Source organism: Epinephelus fuscoguttatus, linkage group LG23 (genome assembly GCF_011397635.1).
Source record: "Epinephelus fuscoguttatus linkage group LG23, E.fuscoguttatus.final_Chr_v1".
Lineage (NCBI taxonomy): Eukaryota > Metazoa > Chordata > Actinopteri > Perciformes > Serranidae > Epinephelus > Epinephelus fuscoguttatus.
In genome coordinates, this window is record NC_064774.1 from 17,312,640 (window position 1) to 17,333,146 (window position 20,507).

A 20,507-nucleotide genomic window follows, 5' to 3' on the forward strand; every position below is an offset into this window, starting at 1 on the left:
TACATTCCAGCGCTCATTAAATCTCATTGTGTTTAAATTGTGTCTGCATGTGTCTGCATGATATGTTCCGCCAATGTAAAATGCATTCAGGTTACAGTAGGACATCATAGTGTGCCGGATTTCTTTATATGGTCTTTGTGTGGTCTTTATGTAGAAGCATAGGCACAGACAGTAAGAGGAAAAGAAAGGTTTTTGTTGACGATTAAAGGATGGTAACATGTTCTTTTAGAAACCTTAAGTACTAGTATGAACCAGTATGTTCCCTTAAAAATACATGTAAAAATAACAAATAAATTGCCCTTAAATAGGCGAGAACACAAACAATTTCTCCATTTTTAAAAAAAAAAACTTTTATTGTCAGTTTCACAGGTCATATACATTGCACATTTAGTCAATGGAATTGATGTCTGGAGTGCATTCAACAACATTTAAAGCATTTAATGTACATTTATTCGTGTATGAGTCTGGTATCATCTTGTAAAGATTCATTTGAATCATAAAATAAATGCTTTTAAAGAAAAAATTTTGCCTTCATCTTTTACGCAGTAAAAAGTTGTGTGTCGTGTCTTACTAAAGACCAAAATAACACATGAATTTGGCCTGTTGCAGGCCAGTGTTGGTCAAATACTATTACAGTACAATACATCTAACACATAGACAATCTCAACATCAATTAGCATCTTTCTTCTGACACATCACAGAGCTGACTCGATGGTTATGTCCCGACCGTCCTTGACTTTTCCCTCAAAAGGACATATCATCAGCGGGGCGGTGTTCTTCCCATCATCTTGAACACAGGGGTTAAAGTACGGATACAGGGGCTCAGTGAAGTCACAGTTGCTGTAAGTGTAAATGTGAGTCTTGGCTTCTGCGTCGTAGAAGGACACCACTCCTTCCTTGTAGTCCAGGAAGATGCCGACTTTCCTGGGGGCTTCCCGGAGGTGGAGTGTGACGCAGGGGCCGGTGCAGGCGCTGAGGCTGCCGCCTTTTCGCCGGCAGATCGCCCAGTAACCGTTGTCGGGATTCACTGTGATGGCCCCCTTTCTGGTGATGGATTCTCTGGCCACACCAAGATCCCAGTCTGTTTTACCTCCAACCTGAAACACAACATACAGAATATAGTGTCAGACAAGCAGGCTTCCTTTTAATTAAGTGCTTTAAATACATTTGGTGCAAAGGATTTAAAATAGTTTTTGTTCATGTGTTACTTTTAGGCTTTTCCTGTACCATGTCAAGTAATGTGTTACAGTTGAAAACCCATAAATTCCTGATACAAAAATGGCAAATTGACACATTTTTGACCCAAATGTGACTCCGTATTTGGCTTTGACTGTGTGCAGGCTGCCCTTCTAAATCCTAATAAACCTTTGTTTATCACCACTAAGACACGACTCCACTTGGTGAACAACATGTGCAAGCTAAAAGTGTGTTTTCTTGTTTCAAAGATGCTCACCTGAACCACCCAGTAGCGTCTTCCAGATGCAAAGTTTTGTTTTCCCAAAACGCAGACGCAGGTGTTAAACCGCTGAGGACTGTCTGGGAGCTGGGCGTTATTCCTCTGGCTGCTGACGCTCACCTGTAGACCATCATAACCATCATTATTATCTTACACATTAGCCTAATCAGCGACAGTTAATAGCCTTATTGATTTCCAAATTAGCATTTTAGCTTCCTGTGCTTTCTTCTCCAATTTTCATGTGATAATATACCACATTTTACTTTCACCTTGTGAAAGTAAAATGTGGCTCAGCAGGGACTGTCTACATGCATAAGCTTGAACAATTATAGCTCAACCTGCTGCGTCAGAACAAAAGATTGTTTATCTTTACAGTTCTCATATGTGAGGAATCCAAACTATTCTGAGGACTAGTTTCTGAGTAGGACTCTTTGATCTTCACACATTTGATATAATGATGATATAATCTGACAATACCTTCTTTCTGTCTGGAGACAGGACCAACCAGCCTGACGCGGTCTCAGGATCCAGAGTGACATCAACTGCAGAAGCAAAGAAGAAAAACAGTGAGTCAGGTAATAAAAAGGCGGGCTTTAATCCAGGTTTGACGAGGCTATTGCATAATGAAAATGGTGTGTGATTGTGAACATACCTGCGTATTGATTCAGCAAGTCCGCTTCTGCAAAAAATAAAAAAAAGAAGAGGAGAAAGGTTATTTTCATGCACTGACTGTCACATAATATCTTGAATCCTTTTGTGAAGTAAATAACAATTTAAAAGATCACTGACCTTGTGCAGACAGTTGGTTTGCAAGGTCCTGGCAGACGTCCACAAGCTTGGAGACGGCTCTCGTCAACGTCCCCATGCAGTTATCCGAGTGGACCGCGACCTCAGACCAGTCTCTGGTGGTCGGGAGTCGACTCAGAGTGGGGAAGCTCTAAAATCAGGAGAGCACACACAGGTTTCTCATGAGCACACGTCTTGAAATGTTGACGCGGCACAGAAATGTTGAAATGCAGTTTGAGTAGCTTACCCGCACGAGGTGCACAGGGTTCTGGGCTTGCTCCAGGTTCTGCAGCACGCTGTTCCTTGTCTGCAGCTCATTGACTTCCCGCTGCAGCTCCTCGTACAGCTCCGCGGCTCTCCTCTCGCACTCCTGCTGCCTCTCCTCCAGCTCCTCCACCAGCTCGGCCTGCTGTCTCTGGATGGCGTTTATCAGCATGTCGCAGACCTGAGCGCTGCGTTGTATCTCCGCCTTGGAGATTTGCTGTTGATTGAAATGATGAAAACACGTAAATTTACACATAAAAACAATCAAACGTGACCAGTTGGATCTTTCTGAACATGCATCCATGCTATAACTTACTCTGCTTTGGGCCACTGAATCTTTTATCTCGTCCATTTTTCTCAATCTGGCGTGGATCATCTGTTGAACGCTGGCCTTTGTCTCCCTCAAACAAATCTGAACGGTCAAAAAAGGAACAGTTTTGAATATAATGTGCTGCTAAATGTACAAAAATGCAGCAGCTTTATTGGCTTCAAGTCAAAATATGTAGATGAGCTCCTCACCTTGACCTTCTTGCTCTTCTTCCCAATGGGGACGACTCTGTGGTTCTTGTGGTTCCTCTCTGTGCATCTCTCACACACAGGCTTCTGGTCCTTCTCGCAGAACATCGTCAACGGGTTCTTGTGGGTTCTGCAGAGGTGACTGGTGGCGTAGGCGGCCGGATCCATCAGCCCGTGCCTTAGCAGCTCCGGATCCCTCAGGTGTGGCGTGAGGTGAAGCTCGCAATAAGATGTCTGGCACGCTAGGCACGACTTGACCGATGGCATCTTGTCTCCGTTGCAGACGTCACATGGAACCTCATCAACCTCGAAAGGTTGAATTAGGGAATTTTTCCTGCTTCCCGCTTGCCCCGGAGCATCGCTGTCCTCTTGATTACTTTTAAATAGAATTAAATTATGTTAAAATTCAATTTAATTTTGCTTTTTGAAAATTGTTTCCAAGCATCTGAAGGAACCAGAGTGCTTAAAAAAGTACAAAAAGAAACAAACCTTTCATAGAATTTAATGATATCAGCGTATCCATGGTTGATCCTGAGCTGTGGGCGTGTGCTGAATGTCTTTTTGCACAGCGGACACTCGGGTTTGGGTTTTGTATCCCAGAAACCTTCAATGCAGTCCAGGCAGAAGTTGTGTCCACAGGGGATGGTGGTGGGGTCGGTGTAGATTTCCAGACAGATGCAACACTTGAATTGCTCCTCGAGCGGCACGGCGAGGGCCATGTTTGTGACTGGAGAGAATAAATTATATTACTTTAACATGCATATGCTCATGCACAAGTTCACTGCACATCATGCATATAAGACAGATCATCTTGTCTCCAGCAAAATTCACAAACATCGAATAATGGGATTTTTTTGCAATCTAATACAGAAGAAATATGAATAAATACTATTAAATATTTCCTCTTGCCTTTTTGTTCAATGTTTTTAATCATCTGTACAAACAAAGACTTTCTAAAAGTAAAGTAAATTTCAAATAATGCAATGCAATAAATGTAATGAAGTAGACGTCAAATAGTAAAATACATTTCAGCATTGATGTCGCAGTGTGTCATTCTGTTTTCTTGTGTCTCATAATGCTTCAGTATCCTCTTACCTGTTTGGGCTGTCATGTTGAGCGTCCTGATTGTTCTCATCAGATGCAGAACACAGTGCATGTTGCAGCCTTTATATACTCACAGTCATGCTGTCTGATCACCGTTAAGCTCCTCCCCACTGGGTTCAGGTACTTTTCAACATCATCACTGAAACTTTCTGGTATTTCTGGTTCCTCGACTTTGACTTGCTGTTGTAAATAACTCTACCCTGAGGTCACATGGTCGAGCTCTTCGAGGGCTTGGCTCTCTTGGCTGCAGCCTGAGCTGTAATCGGAAAGGCTGATCAGCACTGTGGTTTAAATTCCCGATATGTCTGTGACCGAGCAGCAGCCAAAACGTAACAAGCTAATTGCTCAGGTTAATAGGTATGTGTACCTGTGTAGAAAATAAATGTAGAAAACCACCTGAGATGACCATAACATTTAATAAATGTAATCAAACTGCATTGTGCCATGGCCACCCTGCTGCGACCCAACATGTGGGTATGTTTTTGATTAGATTAGTTTAGACTACAAGTCAGCAGTAACTGATCTGCCCATAGAGGACATAGCAAGCTGCCTGCGTCAAATACTTTTCTTTTTTACCCTTTTTTATTTGACAATCAAAAAATTCACGCAAAAGGGAGATTGCAGAGTGACGACAGTCCGTACAACCATCAGGCGATGGTGGAGGAGGTTGTAATGATGCACCTTTCAATGGTGGTCTGTCGGGACATTTAATACTTGTGGCATTTGGCAGAGAGTTCTTTTCACTACATAACAGATTGATTCTTCTGTATCACCATTTCTTAAATATCTGTTTCATGTTTCACTCTACACAGCCCCCACAATTTGGAGGCACTGCTCAGTTTTGTTCATATCTGTAAGCTTTCAGGAAATGTGCACAAATACAGATGAAATGAACGCAGAGCACAGGCAGAAGGATCTGTGTGTGTCCGTATACGTATCTAACACTGAGCATAAATGAGTATAAGAGTTGGGTGCAGGGCAAAAACAAAAAGAAGACAACATTTGCAAAAAAATGAACAAAAAAAATGTATTCTGGATTTTGTTTGTACAATGGCAGTAAAGAAATCTGAAATCTGACACACAGAGACAGACAACCATTCACACTCACATTCACACCTACGGACAATTTAGAGTCACCAGTTAACCTGCATATCTTTGTCTTTGGTGGGAGGAAGCCGGAGTACCCGGAGAAAACCCACGCTGACACGGGGAGAACATGCAAACTCTGCATAGGAGGGCTCCTCCACCCTGGGATTCGAACTGGGAACCCTCTTGCTGTGAGGCGACAGTGCCAGTTTTTCAGTTTATATGAGATCATTCAGTAGATAATTACTTATGAATGATTATTCATTTTCGTTAAAAAAAAGGCAAAAACTATAGAAGACCTTCCGAATTTTCAGACTTTCATTGTCTTTCACAACATTTTTAAACACACACACACACACACACACACACACACACACACACACACACAATATGGGAGAAGCTATTTCGTAGAGAATCAACTCTCTTATCCTCCCAGTTTGCACTGTACGAAAGAAACTGCAACCAATTTTCCACCACACCAAAGCCACACAGCTCACACAATCATATATAATATATTTTAATTTTCAGTGGCCAGAGGAATAACACCAATCCTCAACTGTGCAACTTTAGATTCACAAACTGTAACAGAAGATTCAGGACCAAACTTTTGTTTACTATGCATCGAGGCTCGTAATATACTTTTTTTATCTTGCTATTTAGTTTGATTTGTCGAGATGTAAGTACATAAATGACATGTGCAAGTCCATCAGTGCACATGCAGTGACGTCAAGAACAAACAGATGTTCTTGATAGATAAGAGATAAGAGTTGTTTTATTTAGTACATCTGCATTTTTCTGTTTAGATGCGTTTCAGCTCCGCTGTCACAACGTAAAAAAGGAAGACAAACCTGTTCTTTCAGTCTGAAGTATAAACAAACGCCAGAGTAGCTGCACGTCAGAGGGAAATGTTGTTTTTCAGTGAACTGATTCAATTTACGTCAGAAAAGGGTATGCGACGTAAGATATGGCCAACTCATTGTGTTAGAGACGGATTGTTTTCTTTCTGCAGACTCTCTGGTTGTGAAAGTATTAACCTCCTTTACTTCAGTAACAGAGGACAGTACTACAATAATAAAACACTCTACATGCTTTGTTTTGTGGATGATCGTCCTATGTGTTGCATGTTGAATCTTCTTCTGGAAACAAGCAGAGATTTGGACTTAAGTCACAAGTTTTGTTACTTCAGACTTGATGGTTTGCAACTCAACGTAGAAGTGTAGAGAACCATGAAGAACTAATGCGATGTTAAATACCAGAAAGAAAATTTCATTCACGTTCAAAAAGTAATGCACAAAAAATCCAATCTAGAGTATGTAAAACATGTAGGTCGAAAAATACGCCAAACTTGTAAATGTTAGAGCAGTGGTTCCCAACTGGTCCAGCCAAGGGGTCCAGATTTCTCTTTAGTCATTAGTTCAAGGTCCACAAAGTTCAATATATTCAACGTCATACTTGCGTTTGGCCATGTTGTCGAGCTAGTTTGCTATCTCTGTTAAGCAGCTGTCCATTAGTCACTCACTCTACAGCAAAAGCTCTGAACCAGATATTTGCTGTACTTCAAAATATAAAGTGTGTCTTTTACAAACTTTGATACGTCACTAATGGTCCTTTCAGAATGGGCTCGCGACCCAATGAGTTGGGAATCACTGTGTTTGAGCATGTATGATTTTTATGAGCTTAATATGTTATTACTCTGCTTTTAAAATTGCATTTGGTAAAGCGAATTACAACTTGTTTAGGTCTCATAACTCAAAGTCAAGGACCTGGGACTTGAATTGGTCAGACAAAACATGTCAGTGTTGACTTGACCTTTTTGCACCAGGCTGTAAACATGCTGATTTCTGCTGTAAAGCTGGGCATTTCATATGAAAGTCCATGAGGACTGACTTGCCTCTAGAGCCAGCTTCAAGTGGCCATTCAAGGAACTGCAGTATTCAGGACTTGGGTGTTCCGAATTTAGCTAGGTTGGCTAAACTGGCACACTTACGGAAATGCTCATTAAAGTGCACTGTCCATGTAATCTTACACTGTATAAACAGAATAAAAAGTGAAGTACAAATACTTAAAAACTAAACTGGCTCAGAGGTAGAGCAGGTCGTCCACTATTCAGAAGATCAGTGTTTCGATCCCCAGCTCCTCCAGTTCGCATTTCAAAGTAACCTTTGACAAGATACTGAGCCCCATATCACTCCCACTGGCTGTTTCATCAGTGTGTGACTGCATGTAAATGGTTGCCGAGTTGCAGGTGGCACCATGTATAGCAGCCTCGGCCACCAGTGTGTGACTGTGTTTAGTTTAGTTTAGTTTAGTTTAGTTTAGTTTAGTTTAGTTTATTTAAGAAGGGACAGTGTAAATGAATATTACCCATGGTATAAAAATGCTAGAATTAGCCAAAAGGCTATTTTTCATCTGTAGTGCCTTGGCCAAGATGTTACACAAGGCTACCTGAAATACAACAAAGTACAAACAAACAAAGAAAAAACTGATTAATGTAAGTCCAATATTCACTCTCTTCTGGCTCTGTTTTGGTTTGGGTTCTTTAAATGCTCCACTGTGTTCACCAGCTAGTTGCTAACTGTGTCTGTCTGCTGTTCGTCGCCCAGTTCATGCAGACGTGTGCACCTGATATGCTGCAACCAGTGTAGTAATAGACAATGAGTCATCTACACACACACCTACATGCACACTTACACACACACAGATATCAGCCGTATGAAGACGTGGGCAGACTCAATGACTCACAGCAGGTCCAACAGAATCTCTATTGTGATACTCAGAGTGCTGACAGAGTCTCCAGTAAGCATTTTAATGTTGTTTTCCCGATCAAGGTGGAGCTAATTACTGTACATCGTGTAATCATTCAATCCAAGAACGTATCATTTTATAAGATGGCTGTGTTTACCTTCCTGTAAAACTATATATAAAGTGTCACATTGTGAGCTTCAGGTGTTTTAAACTATTAAACAAAGCCCCTGCTTCTGTTTTTTTATGCTAAACCAAGCTACGCCAAACTAACTGCCTGTTAGCACTAGCTCGATATTAGCATACACACACAAAAATGGTATCAGTGCTTTCACATAACTCCACACCACAATGTCAAACTATTTCTTTAGTCTGCAAAGTACCTGTTAGCCTACTGTTTCTGTCACATAAAGGACAATATCTGCCTCTGTAGTGGAAAGTTGTGTATACTGGTGTGGAAATACCCGAGTTAGGCAACACATTCTCACTCCCCACTCATCAAATACAGACACTTCCCCAACATGTCAAACTGTAACACTCTATGTTCACGTCCAGCATTAATTTATGTTACTTACATGCAGTGTGTTATTGTTATTTCCTTTGATTTAGGGAACACAGGCACATGGTTAGGTCATACTAGTACACTATATTGTTAGTTAAATAACTCAGTTGACTTTTAGTCTCACCAGACACAAACAGCTATCCCCAGGTGAAAGTCCAGAGTTTGTTTGACCCGTATACTTCAGCAGCTGCTTGTGCTATAAAAAAAACGCTGCAGTTAGGTGCATCTCATAGCACCATTAAAGGGTGGCTTGATGCATCAGTGTCTGATGCAGAGGGCCACGGACCCTGCATCAGTATTTGATGAACTGGGAGTGAGACAGAGTTGTAAGTAACCTGGAAATCCAGAAGCCCTACCCCGAGCAAATTTGAATTTGCTCTGCACGGGGATCTGGCCCCGACGAGCAGAGCCTGCTGAATCGCCATCAGACCAATCAGATCATTCTATCTGACAGAGGCGGGCTCTGGACGGGCGTAACATGATGACGACAGCGCTGCGCCATAAGAGTCTAAAAGTAAACAGCCAAGATGGCAGCTGCTGAAGGATTGCGTCCATTCAGTTTAGCTTTGGAAGAAACACTAAGCCAACTACACTTATCTTTTTCCTTGAGAGAGGAACAGAAGACTGCCCTAGAAGCCTTCGCTTCCAGGAAGGACGTTTTTGCTGTTTTGCCAACGGGATATGGCAAAAGCATAATATATCAGTTAGCCCCACTGGTCGGCAAACCAATGGGGCTTACTGCAATGAATACGTCACCTTGTTTTTTGCTCTGATTGGCTATCGTGCTATCCAATTACATGCGGCCGCATTTAATATGCCTCGGTTAGTGCCGCCCCTTGGGTAGGAAGGATCTATCGGTGAGGGCCAGACTCAAAATCTTTCAAGATTTGAGTCTGGATTTCCAGGCTAGGTTGTAAGCAAGTAAGTACCTCAAAATTATACTTCAGGGCAACACTTGAGAAAATGTGCTTAGTTACTCTCCACCACTAAACATAAAAAAAGTTAAAGTAGGTTAACAAATCTTTACAAGTCTGGATAAGAAATTAAAAACAAGACTGAGGGCTTATCTATGCTCCCTTTATGAACAAAAATGGATACGTTCTTTTTGAGCGTTGTAAACCTCACTGCCCTCACGCATCCATGTGTTGTCTATGCTGGCATAGATACAGCCAATAGATGGCACTGAGTCTAAAGTTGCAGACATCAAACAAGGAGACGGTTAGTCGGGTTGTAATGACGTTGTACCTTTTAATAGAGGCAGTGCAGTGCTAGTGGACGGAGAACTCTTCTCACTATATTACTGATTTGTTCCGTTGCACCATTTTTAAATCTTCTTTGTGTCCTACAGTTGTACTGTGCTTGAAGTTCATTACAATGCCCCCACAATCTCTGGTGGCACTGCTCCATTTCATCTGTATCTGTAAGCTTTCAGGAAATGTGCGCGAATATGGACGAAATGATTGCCTACTACAGACAGAAGGCTCTGTCCATCTCTACGTCCATATTTGATGAGTGTACAGCCATGATAACGACTCTATGAAACACTGCAGCGATAGGCACAGTGGTGCTTTCTGTGAAATGCTCATATCAGCGTGCTAACATGCTAAAGTTTAGCAATTAATGTTTACCATGCTCACAGTAACAAGTTAGCATGCTAAGATGTGTTGATTAACATAAAGTATAGCTGTAGCTGAAAGAAATGCCGTAGTTTTTCAGGTATTTGGTCATAAACCAAAAAATTGGACAAACTTAAGGTTTGACCTAATGAAAACTTGAGTGATCTCCAAAGTTTAAAGACAAAACCGAGGGGGTCAAAAATTTCTGGCAAGCCATTGTTGAGATATTTCATGCTGAACCCACACATCAACCTCATGCTGGTGCCAAAACATGAGTCAGGATCACCAGAATCATCAGGATTCACTCTCTAGGAACCAGGTATGTCTTGACAAAACCCTAGGCCTAACCCTTTGCCACAAACCACCAAACACTTGAGATATTTTAGCCTGGAGCAACATTGCTTATGTTTTTTGGCACGAGCAAAGAAAAGCTCCATGTGAATCTGCTTGCACGTGTGATGGAAACAGGAAACGCAGTCTCAGTGATAAACAAAGCGAGATCGAGGTGACAGTGTCTAGAAAAAAACACACTGTATTACTTAAACCCCCATGTTGGAGTGAAATTTTTGCACACAGTGTTATATGTATTACACAAGAAGATTTTAGTAGATTTTAGAGATTTGCAGTAACTGACTCATGAAAAGGCACATTATGTTTTCCCATCGCACCACACTGATGACTAACACTCACCAATAAGCTACTCCACAGCTACATACTACAAATTAACAAGGCTTTAAAGATGATATCAATGCAGCTGGTGATAATTTAATGACAAGTTGTAGCCAGCCAAGAGGTAGCCGAGTAAATCATTTAAAAGCACATATACAGTTCATCAGCTGCTCACTGCTGGCTGTATTAGTCAATTTGTAGACTTAGAAGACTACTGAGTGATCACTGTATGACAGGTTTATTTCAATAATGAAACAAAACGTGACCATAATTATTCCTTGTAGCTTGCAAACAGACATTAGAACACTTAATGACAAAAGACCTTCAATTTGAAGTAACGAAATAACAACTGCAAATACTGCAAAAAGTTCTTTTATGTTACATATCTGTCACATCCTTGTTATTTACAACTTCTTCTATGTAAGTTTGTCTTAATATGCTGCATTAATTGGGAACAGCAGACTGTTTCTGTCGATACATGTAAAAAGATACTGTTCTAAACCTACCATGTTGTAGATGTGCTGCTAAATGTTCATTTTTTTAAAAAAAAAAAATGACATTGTAGTTTTATTTCATGTAAATGAATGACATCTTTATTATAATTATTTTATTTGTGTATCATGCATATAACTGTACCAAGCCTGCAAGATTTTACACAACATTACAACCACAAGTGAATGTAAACCATATTTTCTTAATAGAAGACTTGAAGAAAACACAATGTAAGCCACTAACATCACTGTACTCTGTATGCTCGGGCTGGCTCTCCTTACAACTTTGTAGACTCTTTCATTGGCATTCTCTTGTTTACAAAGCTATTCTTGGCCTACTTCCAGCATGCTTATGTGTGTACATTAAGCAAAAAATTGAAAATGGCTATGCTGACCGTTCTTATTGTCTGTACCGAGGGTACGTACAGAGTTTGGCAAGCGAGCATTTATGTACGCAGCTTCTTATGTGTGGTATCTTCTGCAGAAGGACTTAACGTTGCATTCATTGGTTCCTCTTGGCCGTTTCAAAACACCGTTGCAGGATTTTTGTAGACAATCTTTTATATGCCAATGTCATAGTAGCCCTTTTTAGATAAGAACTGTGCAAATTTGCAGGAAAGCCCAGTCAGTCTTCGTTCAGCATTGGCAGTATAAAAACAAAATCGGGGAGTGCAGCAAAATGCCGCCTACCTACTTTTGTTTATACAGAATGTGGCTTTTTCGGGGCAATGGGGGGTGTGAGCAAGTAACAAAACGTGTAGCTCAGCGTGTGACGTAAACAGTGACGTGGGAGGGAAGCCGCGGCTAGTCAGGTGGCGATTCTCTTGTAAGTCAGCCCGTTCTTCACCGTTACCGTCATCTGACGGTTAATGGCCTCTTCGTTTGTGGGGGCAAGGCTCATCTTTACAGTGTCTGTCAGGTTTGCGTTTCCCTCTTGCTACTTGCTAATTCCTGCTATCAGCTGTTTCCTGTTTATCCAGCGCCAGTGGCTCGTATGTGCGGCGTCATCAACAGCTCCTCCCACAAGTCTTCAACAGCCCCTCCTGTGGCGAAAGGGCGGCTGTTTTTTTCAACCAAAAAGGTTCCGCCAATATGACTACCCTACGAGGCGAAAAATTGGACACCTTGGATCAACTCGCCAGTCCGGCTCTGTGTGTCTAAACGCTCGCAGCTGGCCGGCAAAACGGCCCAACATTTGTGGAAAATCTGGCAGTGTAAAAGGGGCTAGTGTGTCTTAGCTGGTCTTTGTAATCATGTGTAGTTGCCATTTTTGTGTTTTTATGGTTCATTTCTAGTATATATCAACATACCTTTTGGCTTTTCTTTGTAGTAGTCTTTTTTGTGTTTTATATTACTTGTTTTAGAGCTTGACATATTTATTGTGTATTTGTGTTTTATGTTGTCTTTCTGTAACTTATGTTGCTTTCAAGGACGCTCGTGAAAAGGAGAATTTTAATCTCAAGAGGTTTTTCCGGTTAAACGAAGGTCAAATTGATTTTTAAAAAAAAACAAATCAAGACACCCCACCCCACCCCCACCCCCACCCCAAAAAATACCATTTCATACCCTAATGAATCATTAAGGAACATATCCCGCATGTTTTAAAAGGCTGCGATCATGTGACCATACTTCTCTCTGTGACAGCTTACTGGCTCCGAACCATAGATGGGAACACGCTGGCTTGTAAGCATTAATTTAGCTTGGCTCATTATTAGCTGGTAGTGTTTAAAGACAAAACCGAGGAGGTCAAAAATTTCTGGCAAGCCATTGTTGAGATATTTCAACCTCATGCTGGTGCCAAAACATGAGTCAGGATCACCAGAATCATCAGGATTCACTCTCTAGGAACCAGGTATGTCTTGACAAAACCCTAGGCCTAACCCTTTGCCACAAACCACCAAACACTTGAGATATTTTAGCCTGGAGCAACATTGCTTATGTTTTTTGGCACGAGCAAAGAAAAGCTCCATGTGAATCTGCTTGCACGTGTGATGGAAACAGGAAACGCAGTCTCAGTGATAAACAAAGCGAGATCGAGGTGACAGTGTCTAGAAAAAATACACTGTATTACTTAAACCCCCATGTTGGAGTGAAATTTTTGCACACAGTGTTATATGTATTACACAAGAAGATTTTAGTAGATTTTAGAGATTTGCAGTAACTGACTCATGAAAAGGCACATTATGTTTTCCCATCGCACCACACTGATGACTAACACTCACCAATAAGCTACTCCACAGCTACATACTACAAATTAACAAGGCTTTAAAGATGATATCAATGCAGCTGGTGATAATTTAATGACAAGTTGTAGCCAGCCAAGAGGTAGCCGAGTAAATCATTTAAAAGCACATATACAGTTCATCAGCTGCTCACTGCTGGCTGTATTAGTCAATTTGTAGACTTAGAAGACTACTGAGTGATCACTGTATGACAGGTTTATTTCAATAATGAAACAAAACGTGACCATAATTATTCCTTGTAGCTTGCAAACAGACATTAGAACACTTAATGACAAAAGACCTTCAATTTGAAGTAACGAAATAACAACTGCAAATACTGCAAAAAGTTCTTTTATGTTACATATCTGTCACATCCTTGTTATTTACAACTTCTTCTATGTAAGTTTGTCTTAATATGCTGCATTAACTGGGAACAGCAGACTGTTTCTGTCGATACATGTAAAAAGATACTGTTCTAAACCTACCATGTTGTAGATGTGCTGCTAAATGTTCATTTTTTTAAAAAATGATGTTGTAGTTTTATTTCATGTAAATGAATGACATCTTTATTATAATTATTTTATTTGTGTATCATGCATATAACTGTACCAAGCCTGCAAGATTTTACACAACATTACAACCACAAGTGAATGTAAACCATATTTTCTTAATAGAAGACTTGAAGAAAACACAATGTAAGCCACTAACATCACTGTACTCTGTATGCTCGGGCTGGCTCTCCTTACAACTTTGTAGACTCTTTCACTGGCATTCTCTTGTTTACAAAGCTATTCTTGGCCTACTTCCAGCATGCTTATGTGTGTACATTAAGCAAAAAATTGAAAATGGCTATGCTGACCGTTCTTATTGTCTGTACCGAGGGTACGTACAGAGTTTGGCAAGCGAGCATTTATGTACGCAGCTTCTTATGTGTGGTATCTTCTGCAGAAGGACTTAACGTTGCATTCATTGGTTCCTCTTGGCCGTTTCAAAACACCGTTGCAGGATTTTTGTAGACAATCTTTTATATGCCAATGTCATAGTAGCCCTTTTTAGATAAGAACTGTGCAAATTTGCAGGAAAGCCCAGTCAGTCTTCGTTCAGCATTGGCAGTATAAAAACAAAATCGGGGAGTGCAGCAAAATGCCGCCTACCTACTTTTGTTTATACAGAATGTGGCTTTTTCGGGGCAATGGGGGGCGTGAGCAAGTAACAAAACGTGTAGCTCAGCGTGTGACGTAAACAGTGACGTGGGAGGGAAGCCGCGGCTAGTCAGGTGGCGATTCTCTTGTAAGTCAGCCCGTTCTTCACCGTTACCGTCATCTGACGGTTAATGGCCTCTTCGTTTGTGGGGGCAAGGCTCATCTTTACAGTGTCTGTCAGGTTTGCGTTTCCCTCTTGCTACTTGCTAATTCCTGCTATCAGCTGTTTCCTGTTTATCCAGCGCCAGTGGCTCGTATGTGCGGCGTCATCAACAGCTCCTCCCACAAGTCTTCAACAGCCCCTCCTGTGGCGAAAGGGCGGCTGTTTTTTTCAACCAAAAAGGTTCCGCCAATATGACTACCCTACGAGGCGAAAAATTGGACACCTTGGATCAACTCGCCAGTCCGGCTCTGTGTGTCTAAACGCTCGCAGCTGGCCGGCAAAACGGCCCAACATTCGTGGAAAATCTGGCAGTGTAAAAGGGGCTAGTGTGTCTTAGCTGGTCTTTGTAATCATGTGTAGTTGCCATTTTTGTGTTTTTATGGTTCATTTCTAGTATATATCAACATACCTTTTGGCTTTTCTTTGTAGTAGTCTTTTTTGTGTTTTATATTACTTGTTTTAGAGCTTGACATATTTATTGTGTATTTGTGTTTTATGTTGTCTTTCTGTAACTTATGTTGCTTTCAAGGACGCTCGTGAAAAGGAGAATTTTAATCTCAAGAGGTTTTTCCGGTTAAACGAAGGTCAAATTGATTTTAAAAAAAAAACCAAATCAAGACAGCACAGCATCCTGCAGCAACATGCCATCCCATCCGGTTTGCGTTTAGTTGGACGATCATTTATTTTTCAACAGGACAATGACCCCAAACACACCTCCAGGCTGTGTAAGGGCTATTTGACCAAGAAGGAGAGTGATGGAGTGCTGCGGCAGATGACCTGGCCTCCACAGTCACCGGACCTGAACCCAATCGAGATGGTTTGGGGTGAGCTGGACCGCAGAGTGAAGGCAAAGGGGCCAACAAGTGCTAAACACCTCTGGGAACTCCTTCAAGACTGTTGGAAAACCATTTCAGGTGACTACCTCTTGAAGCTCATGGAGAGAATGCCAAGAGTGTGCAAAGCAGTAATCAGAGCAAAGGGTGGCTATTTTGAAGAAACTAGAATATAAAACATGTTTTCAGTTATTTCACCTTTTTTTGTTAAGTACATAACTCCACATGTGTTCATTCATAGTTTTGATGCCTTCAGTGAGAATCTACAACGTAAATAGTCATGAAAATAAAGAAAACGCATTGAATGAGAAGGTGTGTCCAAACTTTTGGCCTGTACTGTATTTTGATGATATCAGCGCTGATATTTGATCCAGATATTGGATCGGTGCATCCTTAGAATGAAGGGACCGGTAGGCAAAAAAAAAAAAACCCCAGCTGAGATCACTGAAGCGTTTCTTAATATCATCCTATTGTGATTCATCGTGCTTGAATCGATTTCACCACATTTTTAATGCTGATACTGAGCGCTTTTGTTGGGACAATAATGTTCCATTAATCATTGGCTTAGCCATTAATTAAATCAAACATAAACAACAAAAATCCCCTTTTAGAATGAGGCAGGTGACTTGTTAAAACAACTGGCACAAAATCAAATGCAGTTAGTTGTCAATACCCAGTGAAAATCTGGTGAGCATCCCTATGAACGCCCAGTATTCATGTCTAATAATGTCGGTTAATGGCCTCTTCGCTTGTGGGGCAAGGCTCATCTTTACAGTGTCTGTCAGGTTTTGCTTCTCTTGCTACTTGCTAATTCCTGCTATCAGCTGTTTCCTGTTTATCCAGCGCCAGTGGCCTCGATGTGCGCGTCATCAACAGCTCCTCCCACAAGTCTTCAACAGCCCCTCCTGTGGCGAAAGGGCGGCTGTTTTTTTCAACCAGAAAGGTTCCGCCAATATGACTACCCTACGAGGCGAAAAATTGGACACCTTGGATCAATTCGCCAATCTGGCTCTGCGTGTCTAAACGCTCGCAGCTGGCCGGCAAAACGGCCCAACATTCGCGGAAGGTCTGGCAGTGTAAAAGAGGCTAGTGTGTCTTAGCTGGTCTTTGTAATCATGTGTATTTGCCATTTTTGTGTTTTTATGGTTCATTTCTAGTATATATCAACATACCTTTTGGCTTTTCTTTGTAGTAGTCTTTTTTGTGTTTTATATTACTTGTTTTAGAGCTTGACATATTTATTGTGTATTTGTGTTTTATGTTGTCTTTCTGTAACTTATGTTGCTTTCAAGGACGCTCGTGAAAAGGAGAATTTTAATCTCAAGAGGTTTTTCCGGTTAAACGAAGGTCAAATTGATTTTTAAAAAAAAACAAATCAAGACACCCCCACCCCACCCCCCCACCCCCCCCACCCCCCAAAAAAATACCATTTCATACCCTAATGAATCATTAAGGAACATATCCCGCATGTTTTAAAAGGCTGCGATCATGTGACCATACTTCTCTCTGTGACAGCTTACTGGCTCCGAACCATAGATGGGAACACGCTGGCTTGTAAGCATTAATTTAGCTTGGCTCATTATTAGCTGGTAGTGATCCGGTGAACTCCGCTGAAAGGAAGGATAGCGAGGCGTTCGGGTGCCGTTCACCAACAATAAGGTAAAACTTTAATGTCCCTGTAGGGCAGTTTGGTTTGCAGTCAGTAAAGGGAGACATAACAATACAATATGACAATACAGCTCACATACAGAACACCAAGACCACACACATGAAATCAATGACCACTAAGGGCAACTACTGCAGATGGGACAAAGGAATATCTGTACCTATTGGTACAGCATTTTGGAAGAATAAACCTCCGTGCTGAAGGACGCAGCTGAAACTCAGCTTGTAAAGGATGCAGAGGGTCGGACACGATGAACTGAGCCCTTGACATAAGCCTCTCCTCATAAAGCTGTGTAAGATTTTTTAGTTTGTTGACCATCTTTTCCAATTTGGTCTTATTTTTCAGACTAAGATGGCCGAACCAACAAATGACATTAAAGAAAGAACAGAGTCCTGCCTACATTCAAACTTCATAGCTTCCTTAAAAAGAACAAGCGCTGGTTCACCTTTTTACACAGGCCATCTGTATTTGCCTCAGAGTTCAGCCAATTATCCAGGACAGTACCCAGATATGTATAGTGCTGCACTGCTGTCACTGATTCCCCCTTAATCACACAGGGTGCAGCAGTGATGGGCTTCCTCCGAAAGTCAATAAACATCTCCTTTGTCATGGCCAATTTCATTTGCAGGAAGGATTGGTCACACCAGCTCACAACAACAAAGGCTTTGTTGCAGTCTTCACCACAAAACATTAAACATGGCCGTCTCATGAGGTTCAGCAGTAGACCTGAGCTTATCCAGATCCATCTATTTTGATGATATCAGCGCTGATATTTGATCCAGATATTGGATCGGTGCATCCTTAGAATGAAGGGACCGGTAGGCAAAAAAAAAAAAACCCAGCTGAGATCACTGAAGCGTTTCTTAATATCATCCTATTGTGATTCATCGTGCTTGAATCGATTTCACCACATTTTTAATGCTGATACTGAGCGCTTTTGTTGGGACAATAATGTTCCATTAATCATTGGCTTAGCCATTAATTAAATCAAACATAAAGAACAAAAATCCCCTCTTAGAATGAGGCAGGTGACTTGTTAAAACAACTGGCACAAAATCAAATGCAGCTAGTTGTCAATACCCAGTGAAAATCTGGTGAGCATCCCTATGAACGCCCTGTATTCATGTCTAATAATGTTTTGACCTGCATATGACTGAATGCCCTGCAGCAGGTCTAGCTGCCATGAATCTGTTACTGTCACTGAAGCAAACAGCAGATACTCTGGAAGGTGACCTAGCCCTATGTTGGCATCGTCTCTGCTGGCCGAACTGGCGTTATGGGAAACTTCATGGGAATACAATGGCTCAACTGTCTAACCACCATCACTGTATAACAGGTTTCACTGAATTTACCGACAAATTAGCAACCTCTCTGCTATGAGAAAGTTTAGCGTCTACCTGGCCACACAGCAAAACCCGAAACAAACAATGGAACTATTCACACCATTCTGAAAACGTGAAGCTCATGTGTTGAATAGAATTAGTAAATCACATTTTTTCAAAACTCTGAGCACCAGTCGCATCATTTAGCATACCCTGTTCACCTGGAAAACACTGGCCTTCCAAATTCCACACCCTAATTACCAATTGGTTTCACTGGAATCCAAATAAACTGGCCTGATTCTAGCTGCTGACAAATCCATTGCTGGACTGTTATCAAAAACGAGCTGGCCCAGCATCGGCCCAATTTTTCTTTTGATTTGATCATCTACGAAATTAAAGTCCCCTGAAATAAATAAAAGTAATCCTTTGAAAGATGCCCATTTTTAAAAAGTAAATTTGTTTCGTCCAGCAGCTATGTCTCAGCTTGGACAGGCCCAAGTCTACAGCGCCGAATTGGGCCTGGATTTGGTAACCATCAACGGGCCACAACACATTTAGTTGCTGGCCACCATTTTGTCCCTCCGCCATGTCTCAGCTGGGATAGGCCAGTGTCTACAGTGCTGAATCGGACCCAGATTTATCAGCCATCAGTGGGTCTGAACATATTTTGGTGCTTTTGGTTTTATTATTTTTCATGTCATTCCCATCATGTGAAAACAAAGGGTGTGCACAACAATATGGCCAAGTTGCGCCCACCAGCTTCCTTATTCCACACACTTACCTGACCAGGATCACTAAAAACTAATCATACAAACATCCAAATAGGCACACACACACACACACACACACACACACACACACACACACACAGGTATCAGCCATATGAAGAAGTGAGCAGACTCAATGACTCACAGCAGGTCCAACAGAATCTCTATTGTGATACTAAGTGTGCTGACAGTCTCCAGTAAGCATTTTAATGTTGTTTTCCTGATCAAGGTGGAGCTAATTACTTCATATAATTATTCAATTCATAAGAACGCACCATTTTATAAGATGGCTGTGTTTACCTTCCTGTAAAACTATATATAAAGTGTCACACTGTGAGCTTCAGGTGTTTTAAACTTTTAAACAAAGCCCCTGCTTCTGTTTTTTTATGCTAAACCAAGCTACGCCAAGCTAACTGCCTGTTAGCACTAGCTCGATATTAGCATACACACACAAAAATGGTATCAGTGCTTTCACATAACTCCGCACAAAAATGTCAAACTATTTCTTTAGTCTGCAAAGTACCTGTTAGCCTACTGTTTCTGTCACATAAAGGGCAATAGCTGCCTCTGTAGTGGAAAGTTGTGTATACTGGTGTGGAAATACCCAAGTTAGGCAACACATTCTCACTCCCCACTCATCAAATACAGACACTTCCCCAACTTCCCCCAAGAGCAGTCCCTTAGGTGAAAGTCCTGAATTTGATCTGAGATAACGTTGCCCTACAATCTTCATTTTGATCTGAAATGTTTTGCCCCCTGTCGCTCCACGTGAATCAGCTGGCACATGTGATGAAACAGGACACACAGTAGAAGTGTTGTATGAAGCGAGTGGTCGGCCAAAAAACAGCTGAAGCGTTTCTTAATATTATACAATTGTCCATTAATCATTGGCTTAGTCATTAATTATTACTGGATCTGTTTTGCAAAATAAAATCAAGCGTAAACAACAAAAATCCCCTCTTAGAATGAGGCAGGTGACTTTTTGAAACAACTGGCACAAAATCAAATGCAGCTAGTTGTCAATACCCAGTGAAAATCTG

At 41.3% G+C, this 20,507-nt stretch overlaps 1 protein-coding gene across 1 annotated transcript; it reads right to left on the reverse strand.

Annotated features, from left to right (window-relative positions):
• Positions 1-332: 332 nt before the first annotated feature.
• LOC125884386 (E3 ubiquitin-protein ligase TRIM39-like) lies at positions 333-4,265 on the reverse strand. Its single transcript, XM_049569305.1, has 10 exons — positions 4,118-4,265; positions 3,512-3,749; positions 3,026-3,398; positions 2,823-2,918; positions 2,490-2,723; positions 2,246-2,393; positions 2,109-2,135; positions 1,934-1,998; positions 1,454-1,576; positions 333-1,097 (listed from the first exon to the last, which is right to left on the reverse strand). The coding sequence occupies exons 1-10, from the start codon at positions 4,176-4,178 to the stop codon at positions 696-698; spliced, it is 1,767 nt and encodes a 588-aa protein (XP_049425262.1). The 5' UTR covers positions 4,179-4,265; the 3' UTR covers positions 333-695.
• Positions 4,266-20,507: the final 16,242 nt, after the last annotated feature.